A 21,106-nucleotide genomic window follows, 5' to 3' on the forward strand; every position below is an offset into this window, starting at 1 on the left:
AGTTTTTTTTTCTGTTTTCTTTCTAAATCAAAATACAGATGAAAGAGTACCCAAACAAAGAGTGAATACATCAAAGATACTTCCACCTTAGAACAAATTGATATTGTTGAAATTTTGTTTGGTTTTTTGTGAGAGTTGGGAAGGAAATCAATAAAACAGCTTTTCTCTATCGATTCAAGGTTTACTGCACAAAATATATTAATCGAACATGTTCATTGCTTTTCAAACACTCGATTTTTAGGTCAAAATGCAGGTCAACTGTGATAAAGGCATTCAAGAATCAAACAGTCATGTTATAAATAAAATCTAGTTATCTGTACACTTAATGAACATTAAAGATCAATACAACTCAACAATATCATAACTGTTTGAGACAGATTCACCAGTTTATGGTTTCACATTGATACAACCTGACCAATGTAAGTTGGTAGGTCGTTCAATTTTCATAATACTGCAGATCAGTATGCTTGGTACAAAAGTAACACCTATGTTTCATTAATATTAATAATCATCTTGATATACAGTACTAATTATGTCAATTATATATAAAAAAGTAAAATTAGTAAATTTTGTACATATTGCACTTTCGATATTTCAATTAAAATAATTTGTAAGTTTATGTGTTTTTGCAGGAATGATCTCCATTGACCATCAATATTGAATTGAAAGTTCATTTTGATATTCCATCAATTGAGAACTCAAGAAAAAAGGTGTAAACTTAATAAATATCTCAACAAATGAATTCAGGTTTCTCTGAATGTTCTATTTACATTATAGTACATATTTCAACAGATTTCTTGTTAAATCAACATGAAACCAACAATAATTCTTGGAGAATTACCTGATTATTCTGATTTAATTTGATATATTTTCAAAAAAGTATTCAAGTATTCAACTATTACTTTGAATGCTACCAAAAAATGATCGTTTGATGAAAATGGAAAATTCTGATTAGATCTTTTTACCTATGGGAATCTTAACATGAGAATTGAGCTCACAAAATATTGAGTTGTTCTGAAGTTGTTACATTGGTGTAATTTAAAGGCTCTTGCTGTAGAAATATCTAGAATAAATCAATGAAAATTTCGATAACTTATGGATCTTCCACATCATTTCCAATAAATCATTCAACTTTTCTCCCTCCACTTAAACTTACATGATAAAAGTGGGTATAATTTGATGTTATATATTTTTATAAACATTTAATACAAAACATGAAAGGAATTGCGGCATACTACACAAGACAGTCCTTGCTTGGCTTAATCCATGCAGTCCTCATACAAAATTCTTATATTATTATTACATCGAGTGACATTTAGCTACAATACTCCAATGGAAATGGCAGTCCCTTAATTTTGGCAGTGGCAAAAATGTGTCAACCAATTGAATGATGGGCTCTACAGGCACTTAACTTGATGGAAGAGTGTTCTGAGGTCCGATATTTCACAATATGGATTGTTTCTCACAAAAAAATTGATCTTCTAACGAATCTATCGAAATAATTTACAATTCCACAACGGAAAAAACAATCGCACATCTTCCTCGAATTATTATTATTTATTTGCTGTTTCAAATATTGATATTGCAACAGGAGCCATCGCATAAGAATAACAAAAAAAACTAGACACAGAGAGCCTAGGACCTGAGCAAGAGGTATTTAAAGTCATATATAATGAACTTCATTATATAGCACCTAAGGCCCATATAACAATAGTTTATAAGATCAAGTGAAAATTTGTGCCAGTTGCTGCAAGATTTTCCCAAATTACGGTAAAATCTTACGTATTCAACATCTAAATTTCAGACTGCATGGATACAAAGACATTGAATGATTGGATGATGTGATACATTGGGAAATTCAGAGACAGAGCCACTTGCGGCAGTGTTAACTAAAAGGAGTCAACCTATGACCATTTTATATAATTTCCTGAAAGTTTGTACCTTTTCGATTTGTACACTTATTACCCCTACCTAAATTTATATATTAAATCTGTTCCCCCGGATAACGCCGACCTAAATTATATATACTTCTGAGAATTTACACAACAAATATTCAACATTTTGAAGGCCTTCTTTGTCAGAACAGTACATTTATATTGAAATCTTATATATTTCATAATTCTCATGAGCTAACTAGAAGACTAAATTCCGAACCTTCTACTACTTTCATCTGATGAAAATAATATGAAACACACGATTTTGACCTTATAAAGCCCTTCAATACTTTCTAATAAATTTGGGTTGACTCCCAAGAAAAATAAATTTTTATAAAATCTGAATAAGGCAAAGACGGCGCAGAAATAATTTGTCTCCCTATTTTCAAAGAAAAATATTTCTGTCTCTTTATGAAAATATGTTATTATAGACAATGACGAATGTTATGTTCATTATTCATTTGATGTTATTTCAGTTCAAATCACAATATAAATTCAGTATATCAAACAATAAAGGACGAAAATTCACAAGGCACAAATTTTTAATGATAATAAATATAGAAGAACAACCATTGACTCTCACACGATAAGAAATAGAATGAGCTTGGAAGAAAATGAAGGAAAATGAAATAAAACGAAAAAATTAATAAAAGAAAATTTTTCGTTCAAATATATTGTAATTTGAACATTTGTAAATATAATATATTATTATATATAGATATACATTGCACGGAACTTCCCCCTTTGTGATTTATTTTATTTTTCAAGAAGAAAAATATGATTGCATGTAGATTTCATACTACATGTTCGAATTGACATTTATACCTAATGCATAAAAATTTCGTTTTTGATGCAAAATTTCGAGGAAAGTTTCATGTAAGTTGGTGCTTCAATGGGTATGAGACTAAATTCAAGAGATATAGGTATTGAATCTATGTCGATTGAGGTAATGTCTTAATGGTGATTTGATTCAGTAATCATGGGATTATGATTTATAATTTGTGAACCTTAAATTTATTGTTCTATCTTTCTATTAGCAAAAAGAACGCGCTTTTACACAGTATAAAAGTGAGTAGACTAATCTACACATCGATGAAGAGTTAAAACATCCAACTTATGTATCATTAAAGGCAGGAAAGTCTTTATCAAGTTGTGTATATTATTATTTTCATGCCCCGAAAACTTACATGGCACAGGTCCGGATTACACTACCATAAGTCATTTCTCATCACTGTTTTCATCATCAGACATTCTTGGTTTATCGGACGGTACTCTTGTGTACGAATTTGCAATTTGAAGTACGTTGTCGTTTGATTTTTGGTGCATTTCAAGATATAAAGTGAGCTTCACCATTGTATTCTTCTATTTATAAATCCTTCTAAACATCAGGCTAATTTCCCAAATAATTTACTAAATTGCACTTAAGCCTTTTCATCAGATCATTTGATTCCATAATCTTTTCAACATCAACTTTCTCTCTATCTGAATTTTTCTACATTTTCTATTTCTGCACCGCTTCCCAGCATCTCGCATGATCCGTTACTTCTTTCATTTGAAGGCACCTCTGTTTTTTTATGTCAGTCCAGTCGTCCAGTCTTACCAATGGAGTAAGCGATTTTTCCAAGAGATAAAGTGGTTACAAAAGTTGCACAGGAATAAAAAATCTACGTATAGTTTGTTCAAATCGAGCAATAATCTCTTATTTTTATCTAAATATATCTATTCTCAGTAACATTTCTTAGATGCCGTCCAACAATATGTTAGTAAAAAAATGAATAACTTTACAATAGGTCACAGCCAACTATTTGGTGGCGGCCCATCCGACTGCTGTTTCTTTAAGTATTTGACGTATTATTCTTTTTTCTCCTAACGTGCACATCACTTTCAACAGCAGCAAATAAACCAGCATCACCGGTCCGGGATCAACCGGAAATAAATCTCGAGACTACTATGAATTATGAACCATATCGACGTCCCATATTTCTGCCAAGAACGGTGGTAATTTCTTGTTCTTCAACTTTAGCGAAAAGCACATTTCTGAGTTCTGGTTGCCCAAAGTCCTTAATTCTGTCAACACAGCAAGAAGTTTCGCGAATATCGTCCCTGACTTATGGGCCCGCCTATAGTCGACGTACGCCCTTAGAGCCTCCAAGTAGATTTCCTGGATTTTCTCAACTTTCCAGCCTTCCATAAGGTTTGGCCGTTCTGTAAAAAATAGAAATGTAAATACTCTATCTACACATAAGGCAAGAAATGAATTGAATGTCGAAATTATCATTCTACTAGAGTCTATCGAAGGAGAAGATTCCTTTAATGGTGAAAATTATTTTTGGTATACGATTTAGTAATTTTCAAATCCAAATAATTTTGGTTTCATAACTGTCGGTTTGTGTCAGCAACAGCCTTAACCTCGTATTACCATTGTATACAGAATCTATTCTTTATACAATGTTATTACACTAGGCCTTTTTCGTGTCTATTTCTGAGCCTGCAACGTCAAAATGCAGGTCAACAAAATGTTATCTGTTCAACATGACACCAGAAATAAGAATGAAAAGTGCCACAACAGTTACAATAAAGCTTTTTTTAATTTTACTTCGTGTTTTGTAGAACTATACAGGCGCATAGTTGTAGGAAATCTTTTATTGATATCTCAAATATTTACGGACAAAACAAAAATATAACCTCAAATATAACTTTGAAGCTTGTAATTAATTAGCCCAAAAAATAGGAATGTATCGTCAGCTTAATTATATTCATTTTTAGAAAGCGAAAGTTGTTTTCAAATGAAAACATAATAAACTTACCAGAAAAAATGACAATTGCTGTGAGTAAAGCGTATTCTGCATTGTCAACCTTCATATTATACATCATTCTGCAGAAATGTAGCAGATCTTCGATAGTTTCACCCATGCCAGCAAGGTTGTAGCTATCTCTTGAGTATGGCTGGTTGTTGACGAACAAAATGGAGTCTGTGTTGAAGTCATAACGCCTGGCCATCCTGAACATCATAACTTCACTCGAACACGCCTAGAAATACCAAAAGCTTTTATATTACATCAAAAAATGAATATATAATGTGATGTTATATTCCCCATTGGTAATTCTTCTTAATTTTTGGTAATAGAGCACAAATCCAGGTTTGAACCTGATCGTTATGAGTATCATTGATGATTGTTTTCAACTCATTTCAGCTATTATAAAATATAGACAAAATATTGTTTGGAGTATAGGATATCAAATCAATTCAAATGCAATGTTTTGGAAATATTTCAATCAGAGTTGATCAATATAGTCTGAATTAAACTTGACTTGAACCTCACCTTCAAAAGAGCAATTTGATCTTCTCTCAAAAGTTTATCAAATCCAGGTAATCTTTTTGCAAACTCCACTATCAACTGTACAGTCAATATAGTTATTTCGGTAATATGTCGAAACCTCACATCGCACTGATCTTCACCCTCCATAGGAGCGTTCTAGAAATAAAGAATACTTATATTTGAAAAATTCGATACATAATAAAAAAAAACATCTAAAAAATAAACAAAAAATAATACGGTACTGAACAAGCACAGAGGATCAGAAAAAAGTATGTGCTATAAATAAGAAAATCGGACAAGCAGCCTCTATTAAACAACAAGAAAATTTCCTGCGCCAGGTGTCGCATCAATAAATACAACGTTGATTGCAACTACTGGCTTTCAATCAAATAGCCTCTGGTTTCATTTGATTGACATTGATGTTGGATTATGAGATGATGAGCATGAGCTCTAAAAAGATCGAGACTGGTCTATCGCTACTCACATTAGATGGCTGCACGTTTCTCTGTGGTTTACTTTCATCTTAGAGTAAGCTAGACCGATTTTCTTAGATACATCATCATTAATAGTTTCTATATTTGAATCTACAAATATATACTCACAATTATTCGTTTCACATCTTCTTCTGAGGGATGTTCATGTTCACTCTGGAAGTACACCAACCGATGGATAAGTTCCTCTTGCTCTGGTGAAACCTTTTTATTGCCATTACTGGGTAATGATTTTTCTGAATCAGGTTGCTGGAATTTCGAAAACCAGTCCTTAAGGAAAGAGAAAAATATATGATGAACATGGATGATTCTTGAATTAAAGAGAATAATATTAAGACAGTTCAAGCAGAAAATCTTTGCAAGTTCAACCGTAACGTCAAAATCAATTTGATTATAGACAATTCATTTTCTTGAGAAGTTTTGGAACGGCCTTTGAAATTGTTAATTTCAAAATTTCACCACATTTTGATTAGTGAAAAGCGATAAACCATATCCAGGGTCACTATGATGCTACAAAAAAGTCCCTGGATATCCTAGATTTACTTATATTTATATTTTATTGGTCCAATAATTCATTCTTAATTGAAAATGTACATTGAAGCAAAGCATTTCCACAACAAAAATGTATTGTTGATATGGAAGTTTTTGATTTTCAGACTAATTCCCACTCATATTTTACCTCTTGTGGTTCAATTTTGATTGCTTCTGGTGATCCGTTAGTTGTACTGTTTGGTTTATCTTTTTCCTTTTGTGCCTTCTTCTCTTTTCTTTTCACTGCGCATTGTACTTCCGGAACTACACATTCTGGTCTCATCCCCACTGCTAGACATTTCTTCAGTCTACATTCTTGACATTTTCTCCTCATGTACATATCGATTTCACAGTTCTGGCCATATTTGCATTTGTAAACAGCATTTTTTGTAACGCTCCGCCGGAAGAAACCTTGAATTAGAAATTATACGTTAGAAAAACACATCACTTCATTTGAAATTATCTTATTTATGACTAAATGTCAAACTCCAAGACCTAACAATACTGATGAAGCTTTTCCGAATTCACAATGGACACAGTTACGAAGTATTCTACTGAAGTTGTAGTAACCATACTCTAATCTACAGAATCTTTACAAGCCTTTAATGAATCATTTCGATATTATCATGTTCAGAAACTTGAAGTTACTAACACATCGTTATCGAAATGTAAGAACTGGTGAAAATTCAGTGAATTAGAGTGTGCATGGTTACTACGATTTCAGAACAACACTGATGTTTCACCAGATTGTATATCCTTCCATGCTCATAGCCTCCTCAGGAGTTTTGACTATTCTGGTTCAGACTATCTCCAAAGTGTATTTCGTCGAACAGATAATATAAGGTATGCATTTAAAAATGGAAGATAACCCAAAACCGAATTCCTCAGATTCTGTAAAACCAGGACAACTTATTTTATATTCCTTGGATGACAGATATCACTTTTTATGCCGGGCTAAGCGAGAAGCAAAAATGGTTCACAACTTATGAATATTGATGAGCTTGGCGACCTTGGCCACATGAAATACTCGGTGTTGCTGGTACATAATCAATTATGACGCGATAAGGTTGTTTGTTCTGTCGAAAATTCAAAAGGACAGTAAACTACTCTGTCGTGAACAGGTTAACGATCACTAGACGTTTTGTTTACGTGCTAACAACCGCCTACTTTGCGAGTAGCTCTGCGGTTCACGATTCACCTTCGGTTATATCGGATATTTGCAGGTGGATGCACAAATTATCGCAGGAATAAAATTATTTACTACTATGTCGAAAGAATAAGGGCAATTGGTCAATAATAAAACAAAATATGTGTTTATTTTTATATCGACTTCAAATAAACAGACACCAAATCATGGAAATATTTTCTGGAAGCATTTTGGGAAATCTACTTCACTACTAGCCGCAAATTAATTTTTATTTTTTATGTCTTATATTATGCCATTATTATAAAGAAAATCAAATCAAAACGGGTAAATTCACTTTTGGAGAGAAAAAATTTAGGTAATTTTGATAGATTCGTGGGTTAGGTGGAATGAGGATCTCTGAGAGATTTAGAAACTCTACTAGCATGAGCCGCAGATCATTTAGATCTGTGGTGGCTTGATATCTCCGAGGGATTCATTGATCTGTGAGCGTGTGGAGTAAAATTTCTTTAATCATAAAAATGGGGCTTAAAAAAAAAACCTTGTCACTTAAGGATTCGATTCGAAGGTTGAGCATTGATCTACAAAGCCTACAGTTAGTCACAAAATAGAAGGCTAAGAAGGCTTCATACCTTTCCACCTCATAATAATTCTTCATTCTTCCAATTTCTCTATTCAGAATACCTATTTGATTCTTCAGTCGGCAAGATCAATGGCAAGCAGTTTTTAACAATTTTTTCCAAGTTTCCAAAAAAAACTATGGATATTTCATTATCTTGAAATCAAGAACACCTAAGTTATTCAAAACCTGCCGAGAAACACTTTGGAAGTTACAATCTGGTGACATCTTTCATTTTAGAAAATTATTTTTGAGGAAAATATATGAACTTATTGGTGGCTCAGTTCTCCATAAAATGAAACCCTGGATCACACAACTTTTGAATTATTAAAGCACCTAGTACAAGTGAAGATATGAATGCTTTTTCATTTCTTTCACCAACCTTTACAACCTTCACATGTAAGCGCATTATAATGATATCCGGAAGCTCTATCCCCGCATACTAAACACAGTTCTTCTTGCTGTCTTGGTGTTGGGCCTTTTTTCTTCTTTGCATCTCCACTATCCGCACTGAATCCATTGAGGCTGCTAGGCGAGAGATCTTCTCTACCTGCAATAATAAAAGAAAAACTACTTTAGTATTTTCATATAAATCAAGGGAAATATTAATATTCAAGAGAATTCGTTTGTATATGTTTTTTCTTGAATTTTTCATCTTGTAGGTATTGAATTCGATGTTTTCACAATTTGTTCGAATTACAAGGTTGGGATCATTTACATCAGGCAACCAATTTGGACTAAGCGTCTACAAATTTACACCTTATCAAGGCTATAGAAAGAACAAATGAAATAGGTATGAGTTGAAGTTACACATATCTATAAAAAAAGGTAACAAAGAGATAATATTAGTTTGAAAGTTCATTAAGTCGAATATAATTTGTTTGGGTATAGAAAATATTGTAAATTGACAATAACACTTTGTTAATTGAACAAAAGCTAAGAAAAAACGACATACGCTTCAAAAAGTTCATTTTAAGTTATAATCAAATCACTGTCTGTACTAACTTTAAAATGAAAAATATTTTGATTATTAAGATGACATGGATTGAAATATTTATGGTTATAGAATTCCTGATCGATATCCGTTTAATAAATTCGCATATAATTGACTTAGATTTCATGCATCTAAGTTCAATTCTATGAAAATAATTCCGCTGATCTTCCTTTTATCTCCATTTGTTTCATAATGCACTATATGTGTTGTCGATGTCGAACTTATGAAATTATGTGCTGCAAGAGCGGTTGTATTTTCCTTATTCCTGAATCTCTCAATCCAATCGTATAAGTGTTGCTTAATTCGCATTTTACGGAAGAAGATACGTTCGACTGTCAATAAATAGTAATAGCAAGAGTAATTATTGTCATCAATAATTACATGACTTGTCAATTATCGTGTAGGTACACATAAAAGTGTATATAGATATATCACCGCACAGTAATGGAATAACATGAGAACAAACCTCATAAAACTATTTACATTCGAGTTTCCAATTTCGATTATAGGAACTCTTCCACCGAATAAAATTTATCCCGTATCAGAACAGCCTTAACACTCCTGTTGAACTGTAGCTGGGTAAGACATTTTATATTTTCTGGCAAGTGATTATACAATTTAACCCCCCAGAAATCCATAAATTGTTGGGTATATTTTTTGATATGCAATGAAGTTGAGAACTAATTTCTAACCTTGTATTTTTGTCATGGAACCATCCATTCCTACAATTTTCATCTTTGTTTCCGCGTACGTATTTGTGGGTTTCCCTGAACTTTCCTTGCAAGAATCATTCACTCTCATAATTAGTGATACTCTAATAGCTTTCTTTTGTAGTATAAAAAGTCTAGTTGCGTCCGAAGACACACCCCGAACAAAATGTTAAATTGCTATGTACCAATACGGAGACGTACTTGAGCCTTCTGAGTAAGTATATTGACTTAAAAACTTTCTTGTGAATCCACTATGTTAATTTGGAATCAAGTTTACATGGTCTTCATGTTTTCGAAATCCCGTTTTTTGCCGGGTGCACTAGTGCTTCGTATTAGGCCAATTGAAAAGTCCCCGGTCTGATGTACAGATGGCGGTACTAGCATTAAATTCATATGATTTTCAGTTAGTACCAACCTTCAAACGATACGTGTCAAAATTTGACAGCAGTCCGACCATTTGTTTGTGAGATATTGCGTTGTGAGGGTAACTCTCGGGGTAACTACTTTTATCATTTGAAAAAAGATGCCAAAAAACTGAATTTTTGCTTCAATATGTGATAATGGATGAAACATGGCCCAATTATTTCACTCCGGAGTCCAATCGACAGTGGGCTGCACACGATGAACCGAATCCAAAGCGAGGAAAAACGCAACAGTCAGCTGGCAAGGTTATGGAATCAGTATTCTGGGATGTGCAAGGAATAATATCCATTGATTACCTCCAAAAGGGCCCGACCATCAACAGTGATTATTATATAGCGTTATTGGATCGTTTAAAGGATGAAATCGTTCAAAAAAAGCCTCATTTGAAGAAAACACGGTGCTGTTTCATCAAGACCATGCGCCGTGTCACAAATCAATGAAAACAATGGCAAAATTGCATGAATTGGGCTTCTGCATCCACCGCATTCGCCATATCTGGCCCCAGCGACTTTTTCCTGTTCTCAGACCTCAAAAGAATGCTCGCTGGAAAGAAATTTAGCGCCAATGAAGAAGTAATCGCCGAAATTGAGGCCCATCTTGAAGAGAAAGACAATTCTTACTACAAAAATGGTATCGAAAAGTTGGAAGATCGCTATAATCGCTGTATCGTCCTCGAAGGTAACTATGTTGAATAATAAAATCGAATTTTGCCAAAAAAATGTGGTTTACTATGGTATACCGGGGAATTTCCAATTGGCCTGTTAATTGAAATTTTAACAAATCCTTCTCTGTCTAATATATCAATGAATAGTGACCGAGAGTGCAATCTCAGAAAGAAAAAGGAAGTCAGTACGCAATAAATTGAATTACAATCGAGTCTTCGTAATATAAGAAGAAGTTTCGTATTCAGCTCACGCTATTTTTATGAAGGAGTTTCTTGGAATGGTCGAGGACGTTCCCTGACTCCTAAATTCGGTCTGGACTGTCCAGTTCAACCGACAATAGATCGCGCACATTGTATACTTCTTGGTTGCTGCTCCGCTAACTTTCAATTTACAAAACTGTCACGAAGGACTTGGAATGGAAATTCGTGTTAACGTGGACATTGTCTTGGATCGAAATTATGTAAGTAAACAATCGAGGACTGGTCCAACCAACCACTCAGTTGGTAAGTCTCACATTCGAAGAATTATTTTCTATAGAATTGGAAAAGAATATACCTAATCTGAAAGAAGTTCCACAAGGTGATGTATAAGGTCCTGAAAAGTATGCAAGAACGCTAGAGAGTCGAAAAGTTCATGATAAGGGATTAAGAATTTTGAGTTTCTTCATTTAGGATATGAAGATATCTTTCAAAAAAGTGATAAAACATTACTACAAATGTTACAATATGGTAGATTTTTCTTCCTGAAAAACAGAATATCTCATCTCATATGGAGGAGAAGTTGCCTGAAAAAACTATGAGATAGTTCAACAATTTTCATTCGGAGTTTTAGAACAGGTTCTGTGGTATCCGAAGGCATAATTTGCGCATAAATAACGAGCGCTCAAAAGCTACTGATGCCAAGTCAGTGCTTTTTTCGAAGTTTTATTTCCATGAAGTGGTAACTTGAATTAACTCATAATTACAACATTACAGAAAAATGTATAGAATAAATTTTATCAGAACCCAGTTAATCTTGACAGATGAAATTACTTGTTTAGAATATTCTTCAAATGCGAATGAATAACAACTATTGATTAACTTGGATATTAATGTTTAGTAGTTCAACGAGAACTCAAATGAATTATCATTATATGCAGGACATCCGGTGAATTTCAAATTTTGTTATCTCATAGGTCAGTTATCAATGTGGAACAATATCATATATTCGGCCAGTATTAATCTCATATCAAATTAACACAAACGAAATTGTTTTTCGATTGATTGTTGAACGGGCAGGATGAAAAACTGTATACAATTACAAATATTTGTTTAAATTAAGATTGAAAGTAGGTTGGAATTTTTCTGATTTTGACCCATAAAATGACTTTTTAAAAGACGTTTGTTAACGTTTAACTTTTCGTAACTAGTTACGAACAGGAAATATTTCGCAACTGTTGCTGAAAAGAGCACTATCTATTAAGATTTATGAATTGATTCAATTTTAACCAGGGAATAAAAATTTCAGAATTAATTCAAAATAGAAAATACTGAAGAAAATATCGAATAACTCAGAGGTTGTTGAATTTAGCACCATCCTTTAGAATACTTTTTTTAGCAGAATCCAACGCAATCGTTGAGAAATAAATTTCAATTTGAAAAACAAAAGCTATGGTCGAATTTTTTTCTAAGTTTTCGACACAATATTTGAAACGAAATGTGACGATACTTCTTGAATTCAAAAGTTGCACAACATTTTTCTATTTCAAAAATGTGAAGACAGTTCACCTTATAATATTACACTTATAATAAGCATATTTTGCTTCTTTCCATTTTTTTTATTGATTGTTTGTTCGTTACGACACAATAATTTTTCACTTGACCTTCACCAAAGGATTATTTGTTATTGAAAATATGAAGTTATTGCAACGTACAATTTAGTGATCTTTTGATAATGGATCTCTTATTTCGACATATATAATGCATGGGCATTAGGTCGGATGTTAAGAATAGTCCAAATCTAAAATATGGCCCTACTTTATACATGCAACCAACTTTTATTTGAAGATCCTTTATATTGGCAGATATCTTCTTATTTCGAATATTTTTCGCCATTATTCAACAAGAACTAACCAACAAATATTTGTAGCTGTACTATAGTTAAATAAAATAGTGAAGTAAAAATTTTGAGAAATTTGAATTTCATTTCTTGATTTGGAGCATCCAATGCATTGGAGGAAAAAAATTTGCTTTCAAGAAGCAACAGATCATATTTAATTCAATAGTTTCACTAAAGAATTGAAGAGTGAAACTGATAAATTCTTAATTTTATTAGAAATGCAAATTTACCTATATGATGTGGTATTGTTATAGAACACTGTTTATTTTCAATACTGAATATTATTTAGCTTTGATATTCAAAATTGCTAAGTCATTTACTCTGTGATATGAATTTAAGAAATTCCATTAGTACTTTTTTATAAACTGGAGATTCAAAGCTTAAAAATTTTGTCGATTTTTAATAATAATTTATTATGACTTGTACCACAGTTACAATCATAAAAATGCACCATCAATAATTCAATTGGTTTTGATATATTTTCTACACCAACTGTATCTGTTACGAAAAATCAATTCCTCAATATTCTCATCACTGGCTAAAACTACTAACTCTAGTTATTCTTTCATTGTAGATTTTGAACTTTTACCCAATAAATTATTTGATTGATCAGATCGCAAAATGAAGGTGAAAAATACAAATTTGTCAAATGTAAAATGTGTCGAGTGTTACTTTACTGCCTTTCGTTGACAGCGCCATGCAAAAGTGTACTTTCAAAATTACGTTAGAGGTTCCTTTATTACAGAATCTTCCAATAAAAGATCGTTTATTTGCACGTTGCAATAACTGCCTAATAATAAATAAAATAACTTCAAGCGAAGAGAAATACAGAAGGCCATTCGATCAAAACGTTCGGGTCTATCGAACGTCGAATCGATTGCAAAGTATCGATCCAGCCAAACCGAAGCTCAACCAACATAAACAAGATACAACATTGTTCACTCGAGTAGTAGAATGACTAGGAGCAGTGAGCGACCTTGACTCTCTTGAAACTTCTCCTCTCCTACTTCTAAAAACCACTTGTCGGTGCTGCAAAACTGCTCCGCCCGGATTTTATAAACTTGGTTTCTAGCACACTCGGATCACTCCGGTGGGTTCTTTCTTCGTCTAGTTCCTCCGGTTCGCTTCAACTCTCTCCAATTCGCTTTTATCGCACGCCAGTGTACGATGCGATGCCGTAATTCATTACAGCTGCTATTGACCTGCCTTCAGCTGGTTCTCTATTTCTATCGTTTGGTGCGATGTCATGTGGATATGAATGAGACTCGACTGTTAGAAGTAGATTTGGAGGAGGTTTTGAGAATCCCCCGTCCCATTCTGTTCGACTATTAGGGTTAGCTTGAAAACTGGCACAAGGTGAACTCGTCCGAGTCGGATGGTTTCAGCAGAAGTTGAAGTATCGTCGGTCCATTCATACATTCAATGGTGGAAGATTATGGAGAAGAGAAGATACAAAAGATTTGTGGGTTTTATTGAGAAAACTCGTTTTATTCAGTGCTGACAATGACAAACAATGAGTCAGGAGCTTTTGAGCGCTCGATCATTCATGTCCCAATTGCACCCTTGAAGACCGCAGAACTGCATACAGGTATCTAAACAGTAGTGGCAACGAAAAGACTTGAAATTGCAGATATGCAATGTGATGACAGATTTGAAATCAAACAGGGTGTTTCCAAATTGAAGGTACAATGGAAACTGGGAGATTCCTTAGATAATTTAAGAAAGAGAACCATAAATATGGGTCTGCAAAGGTTTTGATTTCGAGAAACAGGGAGTTTTTTGTGTTGATTATACCAGTTTACCGAATCTTCATTAATTTTCGCTACAGATTGGGTAAATAAGTACCAAAACTTATGATAAATCTATTCATCACAGCGTACAACTGAATCTTCATAATAATTTCGAATTTCCCGAGAAGTTTCTTTACATTTCTCTTTACTATCAGTGGTCTACCAGCAAGAAATTCTGGAAGAAAGAAAGAGTACTGTAGATTTGCATTCAAAATTAGCATATCAGATGATGATAACTTGGAATATCTATGCCAAATTCAAGTTGAAAATCTTATGAAAGGAAGGTGCTATGAGAAAAAATCTTTATTCTGTATCTCAAAAACAAAGCGTTTGCGGTCCCATTTTTATCGGACTTTTTGCTGAAAATGATCCGAAGAATCTGTCATTTCCATTCGTAGCTACAATTTAGGATCACCTTGTATACTAAATGTGGTCATTTGAATAATTCTGTGTCCAACATACGTAGGCACGTAGGCAAAATCTTAGTTATTTGGTCTAATTTATCTGAATGCCGATTTGCAGAGAGAGTGAGATCCTCTTTTTTCAAATTGAATTTCTACTGTTTATGGCAGGAAGGAGAAGAAAACGTTGGTTCTTTCCTTCATTAGATAATTTTTTTCGCTCTTCTCTTTGAGTTGCAATGATGGTTCCAATGAAGTTATCAAAATGAAATTTTGCATGATACTTTAAATGATTGTTCTATACACGCAATATATCAATTCGATGGTATCATTCATCACAGAAGTATTGGGTATTGCCTTTCCAATAGTTTTCCTGGCTTCCCCACCTACCTATTTCGATATATGTATAATATGTATTTTCTATCCTCAAGTCATCTCTTATCTGTTAGGTGCTCCCATATTATGGAGCTCTTATAACATATCTGATGATTTTATTAAGCACACTTTTTGAGGTCTTCTTGGAGAAAACTATGTTGGTATGATAGCGATTCAAGTTGATCTATTGTTTTACCTCAAAAAGACGAAATTAATGTTATAAGAAAAATTATTTGGATGTATAGTGATTTACAACGAACAAAGCGATTTCTCTTATTCAATTTGAAATGAACCATCATAAAACAGCGTACTACTCCATCCAGTAAAAAATGACCAACCATTTCGACTACCATAATAACCTTCAATCTGCACCATGCTTCACGCAAGTTAAACTTTATTCACGTTTGTTACTCTTAATTTCCGTAGTATTATACTCTAATTTTCTACAGTTTTGAACCGTCCGGTTCCACGTATTCAACTAACTTTGCTTTCAAACTCTCAAATATTTCTGGTTGGCAGAAAACTCATAAATAATGTAGTCAAAAACTCGAATGCTCCGATACAGATTCATCATTCATTTCGGGAAGAAAAAGGTCTTAAGGGTGTTCAATACCTTGTTCATACCACTGCTATTTCAGTGCTAATTTCAGTGCATTCCAATTCCAAAGTACAGGTCGGATTCATTTCATTTTTTCAGTGAACAATGACGTGATATAGTGAACTCGAAGATCCCGTCTCGATTTCCAAAAAAAAATCGATAGTATTCCGCAAATCGAACTTTGAAATTGAACACTTTCTTTAAATGACTATTCAGCTTCAGAGAGACTTCTCATTTCAAGTAACTCATCCACAAATGTTCAGTGATATTATGTGTTTTGAATTGGTGCAAAAATTTTTTTAAAATTGCTTGATTTGCTCTAATTGTAGATGATTTTCATATGGAATTATGCTTTTTGGAACGCCTCCCAAAGGTTTACGCCTTTTTGCAACATGAACGCCAATAGAATCTTGGACTGTATTTTATGGCTCGAGATGAATGACACTTTTATGATTTACGAGGGTAGGGTTTCTCTGATTGGCTAAAATTGTGTACATTACTAGTTTATGACAATATTGCACTGAAGAATAGGGAAAGGTAGAAAACTTGTTATGAAATCATTGTTAGAATTAGAAACGATACTGTTCCTAAAATATATATGCTAGCTGATTTTATTCGTAATGATGTCTGGAGAAGTACATTTTGAGCGCTTAGTGTCATAAAGAAAATTTCAAAAGTCATAAAGAAATTAAGATGAAAAAAAGGTATCTGGATTTTTGCCGAAATATGGAAAATTATTAATATTTCAGAAATCTGACAAAAAATTCTCAAAAAAAAAAATTTCTTTTGAAAAACTCCCTATTCCCGAAACTCTATCTACAATATTTACCATTTAAATTTAACCCTGAAAATAGGCAATTCTTGATTAAGAAAATTTTCTCGTACTTCCTTCATTAATATTAACTTGAAAAAATTTATAGTAAAAATTTTTCGCTTCGTGAAGCCATTCTTGTATACATACCTCCTTGAAAATTTCATGTCATAAAAGTTTAAGAAATTGCAATATTTTTTTTAAATAATCTTTTTCGTTAACTCAACTCTCTTGATTTATTGCCCTAGAGAAAGAGAACAATATACATCTCTTTCAACTCGAAGAGTTGAACGTTAAATCGTTATTCCAAATTTGAATTTAAAGCAAAGAATTGTGAAAAATATTGAGAATTTTTCTACCTGAAGTAAAAGAAATATTACCAATTCAAAAGATGATTGAATCGAATATTACTTATCTTCACCTATAGCCAATAAGAGTATTGCTGATTCCTATAAGCAATTATTTATATGTATATTATATTTCCTTGAGATATTAACGAGTCCAACTCATTGTTACATTAAATCCTGTTCTGTCCCCACAATGTCAGAAAGAAGTATGGTCTAAAATTTCTCAATTTTCCTGATTCACATGGTAGAAGTTCATCCAAATATATGCCATATTTTATTCCATCATTGAATTAGGCAAATCGAAATGATAAATATAAAAAAGTATGTAAATTTCATTCTATTCAGTTCATAAAACGTATAAAAAAATATCATGTCTTTATATCTTTCAATCAGATGATTTTGACATTTGACCATCTCAGTGTAATAAATCACCTATTTTATTGCTTTTAGGTTCTTGACAGATTGCCCTCAGTAGCATCTCTGTTCGAATCAAGAGAAATCATATATTCTTCTCTCTCTAATGCTTTCTCCTCTACGAGCTTCCTCGCTTACAAAAAAAAGTTCTTGAAATTTAAATACACTTATAAAATATTTTTTCTCCGATTGACAACAAATTTCAATTTTGCAGACACATATCAATCAGTAAAGTATTACTTTTCCTGCCTACGCAGCAAAGTAAGTACTTTCATGCTTAGGCATCATCAGAAATGATTAATGGGAAAAAAAAATTTCAAACTACAATTATTATGGACATATACATTTCCATAACAACCAACCATACGAACAATTGCAATTTGTATGAAATTTCATTTCAATTTATCACCACAAAAAAAATTAAAAGATCAATACTTGACTAGGAATTCAGCTGAGGTAGTCAATTTACTGCTTTGCCGCCTAATGAAACAAATAACTATTAAAAGTGACTTTTATTTGACAATAACCTTTTTTATCCGATTTGAAAAAATTATTAAATATTGAACTTAGATGAGCTGAATATATCTGTAAAAACCCCAAGTGTTCCGATAGACAGAACAAAATACAATCTTTTTTTCTATTCTGTTACGCTTTTCTTATTGCCTTCACTAATTTTTTTACGTGTCAAATGTCAAATAATCATTTTGAATTTCAGTAGAATATCAGAAATTCTCATCCAAATAAACAAACCGACAACAATAACCTAATAAATCACATGTCTTATATTCCTATACCCACTTTTGTGGTCTCCAAAGGCGCATAAAATGAGAACTCAAAAGCTTCTCGAATTTTTCATTCTAGAAATCTCAATATGCACTATTTATGATTTTCTCTGTGAAATCATACACTCAGAGATAATCATATATTTTTTTCTATAATCCATATTCGATATACGTCCATGACAGTGGTTCATTGTCATTTCTGTATTCACAATATTTACAGTAATTATCTTATTTAGTAATATATAACTAAACAAATATAACAAATTTTCCTTCTTTTGAAGAAGTTTTCCAAAAAATTTTGCTTACTCATAATAAGATTGTGATATATAAGGTTGTTACATATAATGGATATTCCTTCTGGGGGGTAAATATCCCCCTTATCCCCCCCCCTAGGATACGCCACTGTATCTTAACTGAACTGAATTTCTAAAGTTTACAGAAACACAAATTTACTCTTTGCTGGGCTTCATCGAGAGTTGAGATTTTATTAGGGGCAATAAATACCAAACAGGCGGTTCTTCAACTTGAATGGGTGTGCCAGGTACAAATCTACCAAAAATTTTCGGGTAGCTCCATCTAGCGGAATTGCAGTTTCAGCGCAAAGTAGTCTACAACCTTAAGGAAAGACAGGAGCTACCGGTAGGAGCAATAAAGAAAATGGTGTAATAGCATGAGATGTGTTTTCATCTAGACAAAGCACTCAGAATGATTGATTTTATACAGTTCGTTACGATTCATGTTGAGGAACTTCCAGAAACGAGTATGTCTACGCTACCTATTCGAAACGAGCAATAAAAGGATAATGGTTTTAATAAATTTATGGAATAAAATTTCAAAAACTCATATTGAGGCTTTATTTTTCCGTTTGTCTATTCTTTTCATTTTCTTGAAGTAGAATCACCTATATTTAAACTACTATCCTCACACATAGCGAACATGGCACCCATGAAGGGACACTTGAGTAACTGAGGCCTGTAGTTGGGCCTCCGTTCTAGTGTAAAACAAATTAACAAATTGAGCTCTCATCCTTAAATTGCCTTGCCAATTTGAGGAGAGAAGGACTGAATCTGGATAGAAAGAGAGGAATAATTATTTTCCCCGAACTCATTACTGCCCTCGTTAATTACAGCCCAAAACGTTAACCAAAGAGAAATTGGAACTGTGTTTATAATCAGGTGGAGCTAAATATAGAAATGGGTGAATACCTGCCATGAGCTATATCTACACTGGCAACACTTGAAATATTGATGATTATTTGGCGTGTCAAACCTTCGCCATAAGCAATCAATCATTCATTTATAATTCTTCATCATTTCAAATCATATTGACAAAAAAATTGTAAGAGTGTATTTGGAAATAAACGAATTCTCCAAATTTTAGAACCAACATCAATATTTTTCTTATATGCTCATAGTTATTGAAGTGGTCACTGAAGTACCGGCGACTTGTCGATCCAGAACCGTTGATCAAATCTGATGATGAAATGAGCTACACAAAATTAAATCTAACGACTGCAACTGAAGATATAGAACTGACGATCGAAGGCCTTACTGTGATTGTGAATCTTCGGATCGTATTCAATTCTTAAAATCACTTAGTAGGAAAGAAAGAGCTTTTTTGGAATGAATAATGGTTACTCAAACAAGATCCAATACACGATTCAATCATTAATCATCTCTTCTATTTCTATATTCTCGACTTTTCATCTTCCATAATAAGTCTCACCTAATAATTTGAAACACATTACAAGGTGCTGGAGCTATGGATTCTCGGCTTGGCTTGATATTCAAGCTACTTGACTCAAGCTCAAGCTCAAATAGCTTCAGCTTGACTTGAAATCAACTCAAGTTCAAGTCAAGTAGTAGTTTTTCAATGTTTAGTCAAATACTTGAAAAATAAATACTTGAATTGACATTGAAAAACTACAAATTGACTTGAACTTGTCAACAAGTCAAGCTCAAGTTACTTGAGCTTGAGACAAGTAGCTTGAATATCAAGCCAAGCCGTGAATCCCTAGCTGCAGCATTACTCCTTTATTTTAATGCCATTCAGTTGGATGATATCGTAGCGGAACGCTAGTGGTTTCGTTCGATAGGAGTGACTACAAAATTTTATCCTGACACAATTCAGGCACCATCAAGCGTTGGAACATAAGAACCGTGCGTTTACAATAAGTGTGTATTTTTCGAACGCCGTTGGTATCTGTCTAGGACCAGAAATTAATTGTTAGGTGAGTCGATACGTCCAGCGCGACGAAGAACTGGAGTCCTTGGCCTATTTGATCCCCTGAGAACTTTGAGGCAGTGAGTGCTTCAACGTAGTGCCGAGTTCTGCGCGCAAAGATGTGTCTGCCCTTGGACTTTCCGATCGTTCTTTGATGATAATAGTTCATGATGATCTTCATGTTCATCCAATAAGACTGTTTGAACGTGACTTCAATTATCGGACAAACGTGTGTAGGGTTCTGCAAGAGATCCATTTTTATTTATGGAAAACATGAATTACTGGGCTGACACCGCACTTATATAATTGCATCAAAGGCTTTCACATTCACCTAAAGCCACAGTGTGATTTGCAATTTCCTCGGGTGAATTATTGGTCCCTGGTCTTCTTCGAGGAGAAAAATTGTTGAATCATACCTGAGTTTTATTGAGTTTTGA

At 33.3% G+C, this 21,106-nt stretch overlaps 1 protein-coding gene across 5 annotated transcripts in view; it reads right to left on the reverse strand.

Annotated features, from left to right (window-relative positions):
- Nucleotides 1-160: 160 nt before the first annotated feature.
- LOC123680800 (ecdysone receptor) overlaps nt 161-21,106 on the reverse strand; it is a 244,822-nt gene continuing 223,876 nt past the window's right edge. For all 5 annotated transcript variants that reach the window (XM_045618897.1, XM_045618899.1, XM_045618898.1 and 2 more), the window contains 6 exons: nt 8,422-8,589; nt 6,425-6,687; nt 5,857-6,015; nt 5,258-5,410; nt 4,742-4,964; nt 161-4,139 (listed from right to left, as the gene is read on the reverse strand). In XM_045618897.1, coding sequence (XP_045474853.1) covers nt 3,883-4,139; nt 4,742-4,964; nt 5,258-5,410; nt 5,857-6,015; nt 6,425-6,687; nt 8,422-8,589 — 1,223 coding nt within the window. In that variant the 3' untranslated portion in view covers nt 161-3,882. The remainder of the gene's footprint in view (nt 4,140-4,741; nt 4,965-5,257; nt 5,411-5,856; nt 6,016-6,424; nt 6,688-8,421; nt 8,590-21,106) is intronic.

Source organism: Harmonia axyridis, chromosome 5 (genome assembly GCF_914767665.1).
Source record: "Harmonia axyridis chromosome 5, icHarAxyr1.1, whole genome shotgun sequence".
NCBI classification, from domain to species: domain Eukaryota; kingdom Metazoa; phylum Arthropoda; class Insecta; order Coleoptera; family Coccinellidae; genus Harmonia; species Harmonia axyridis.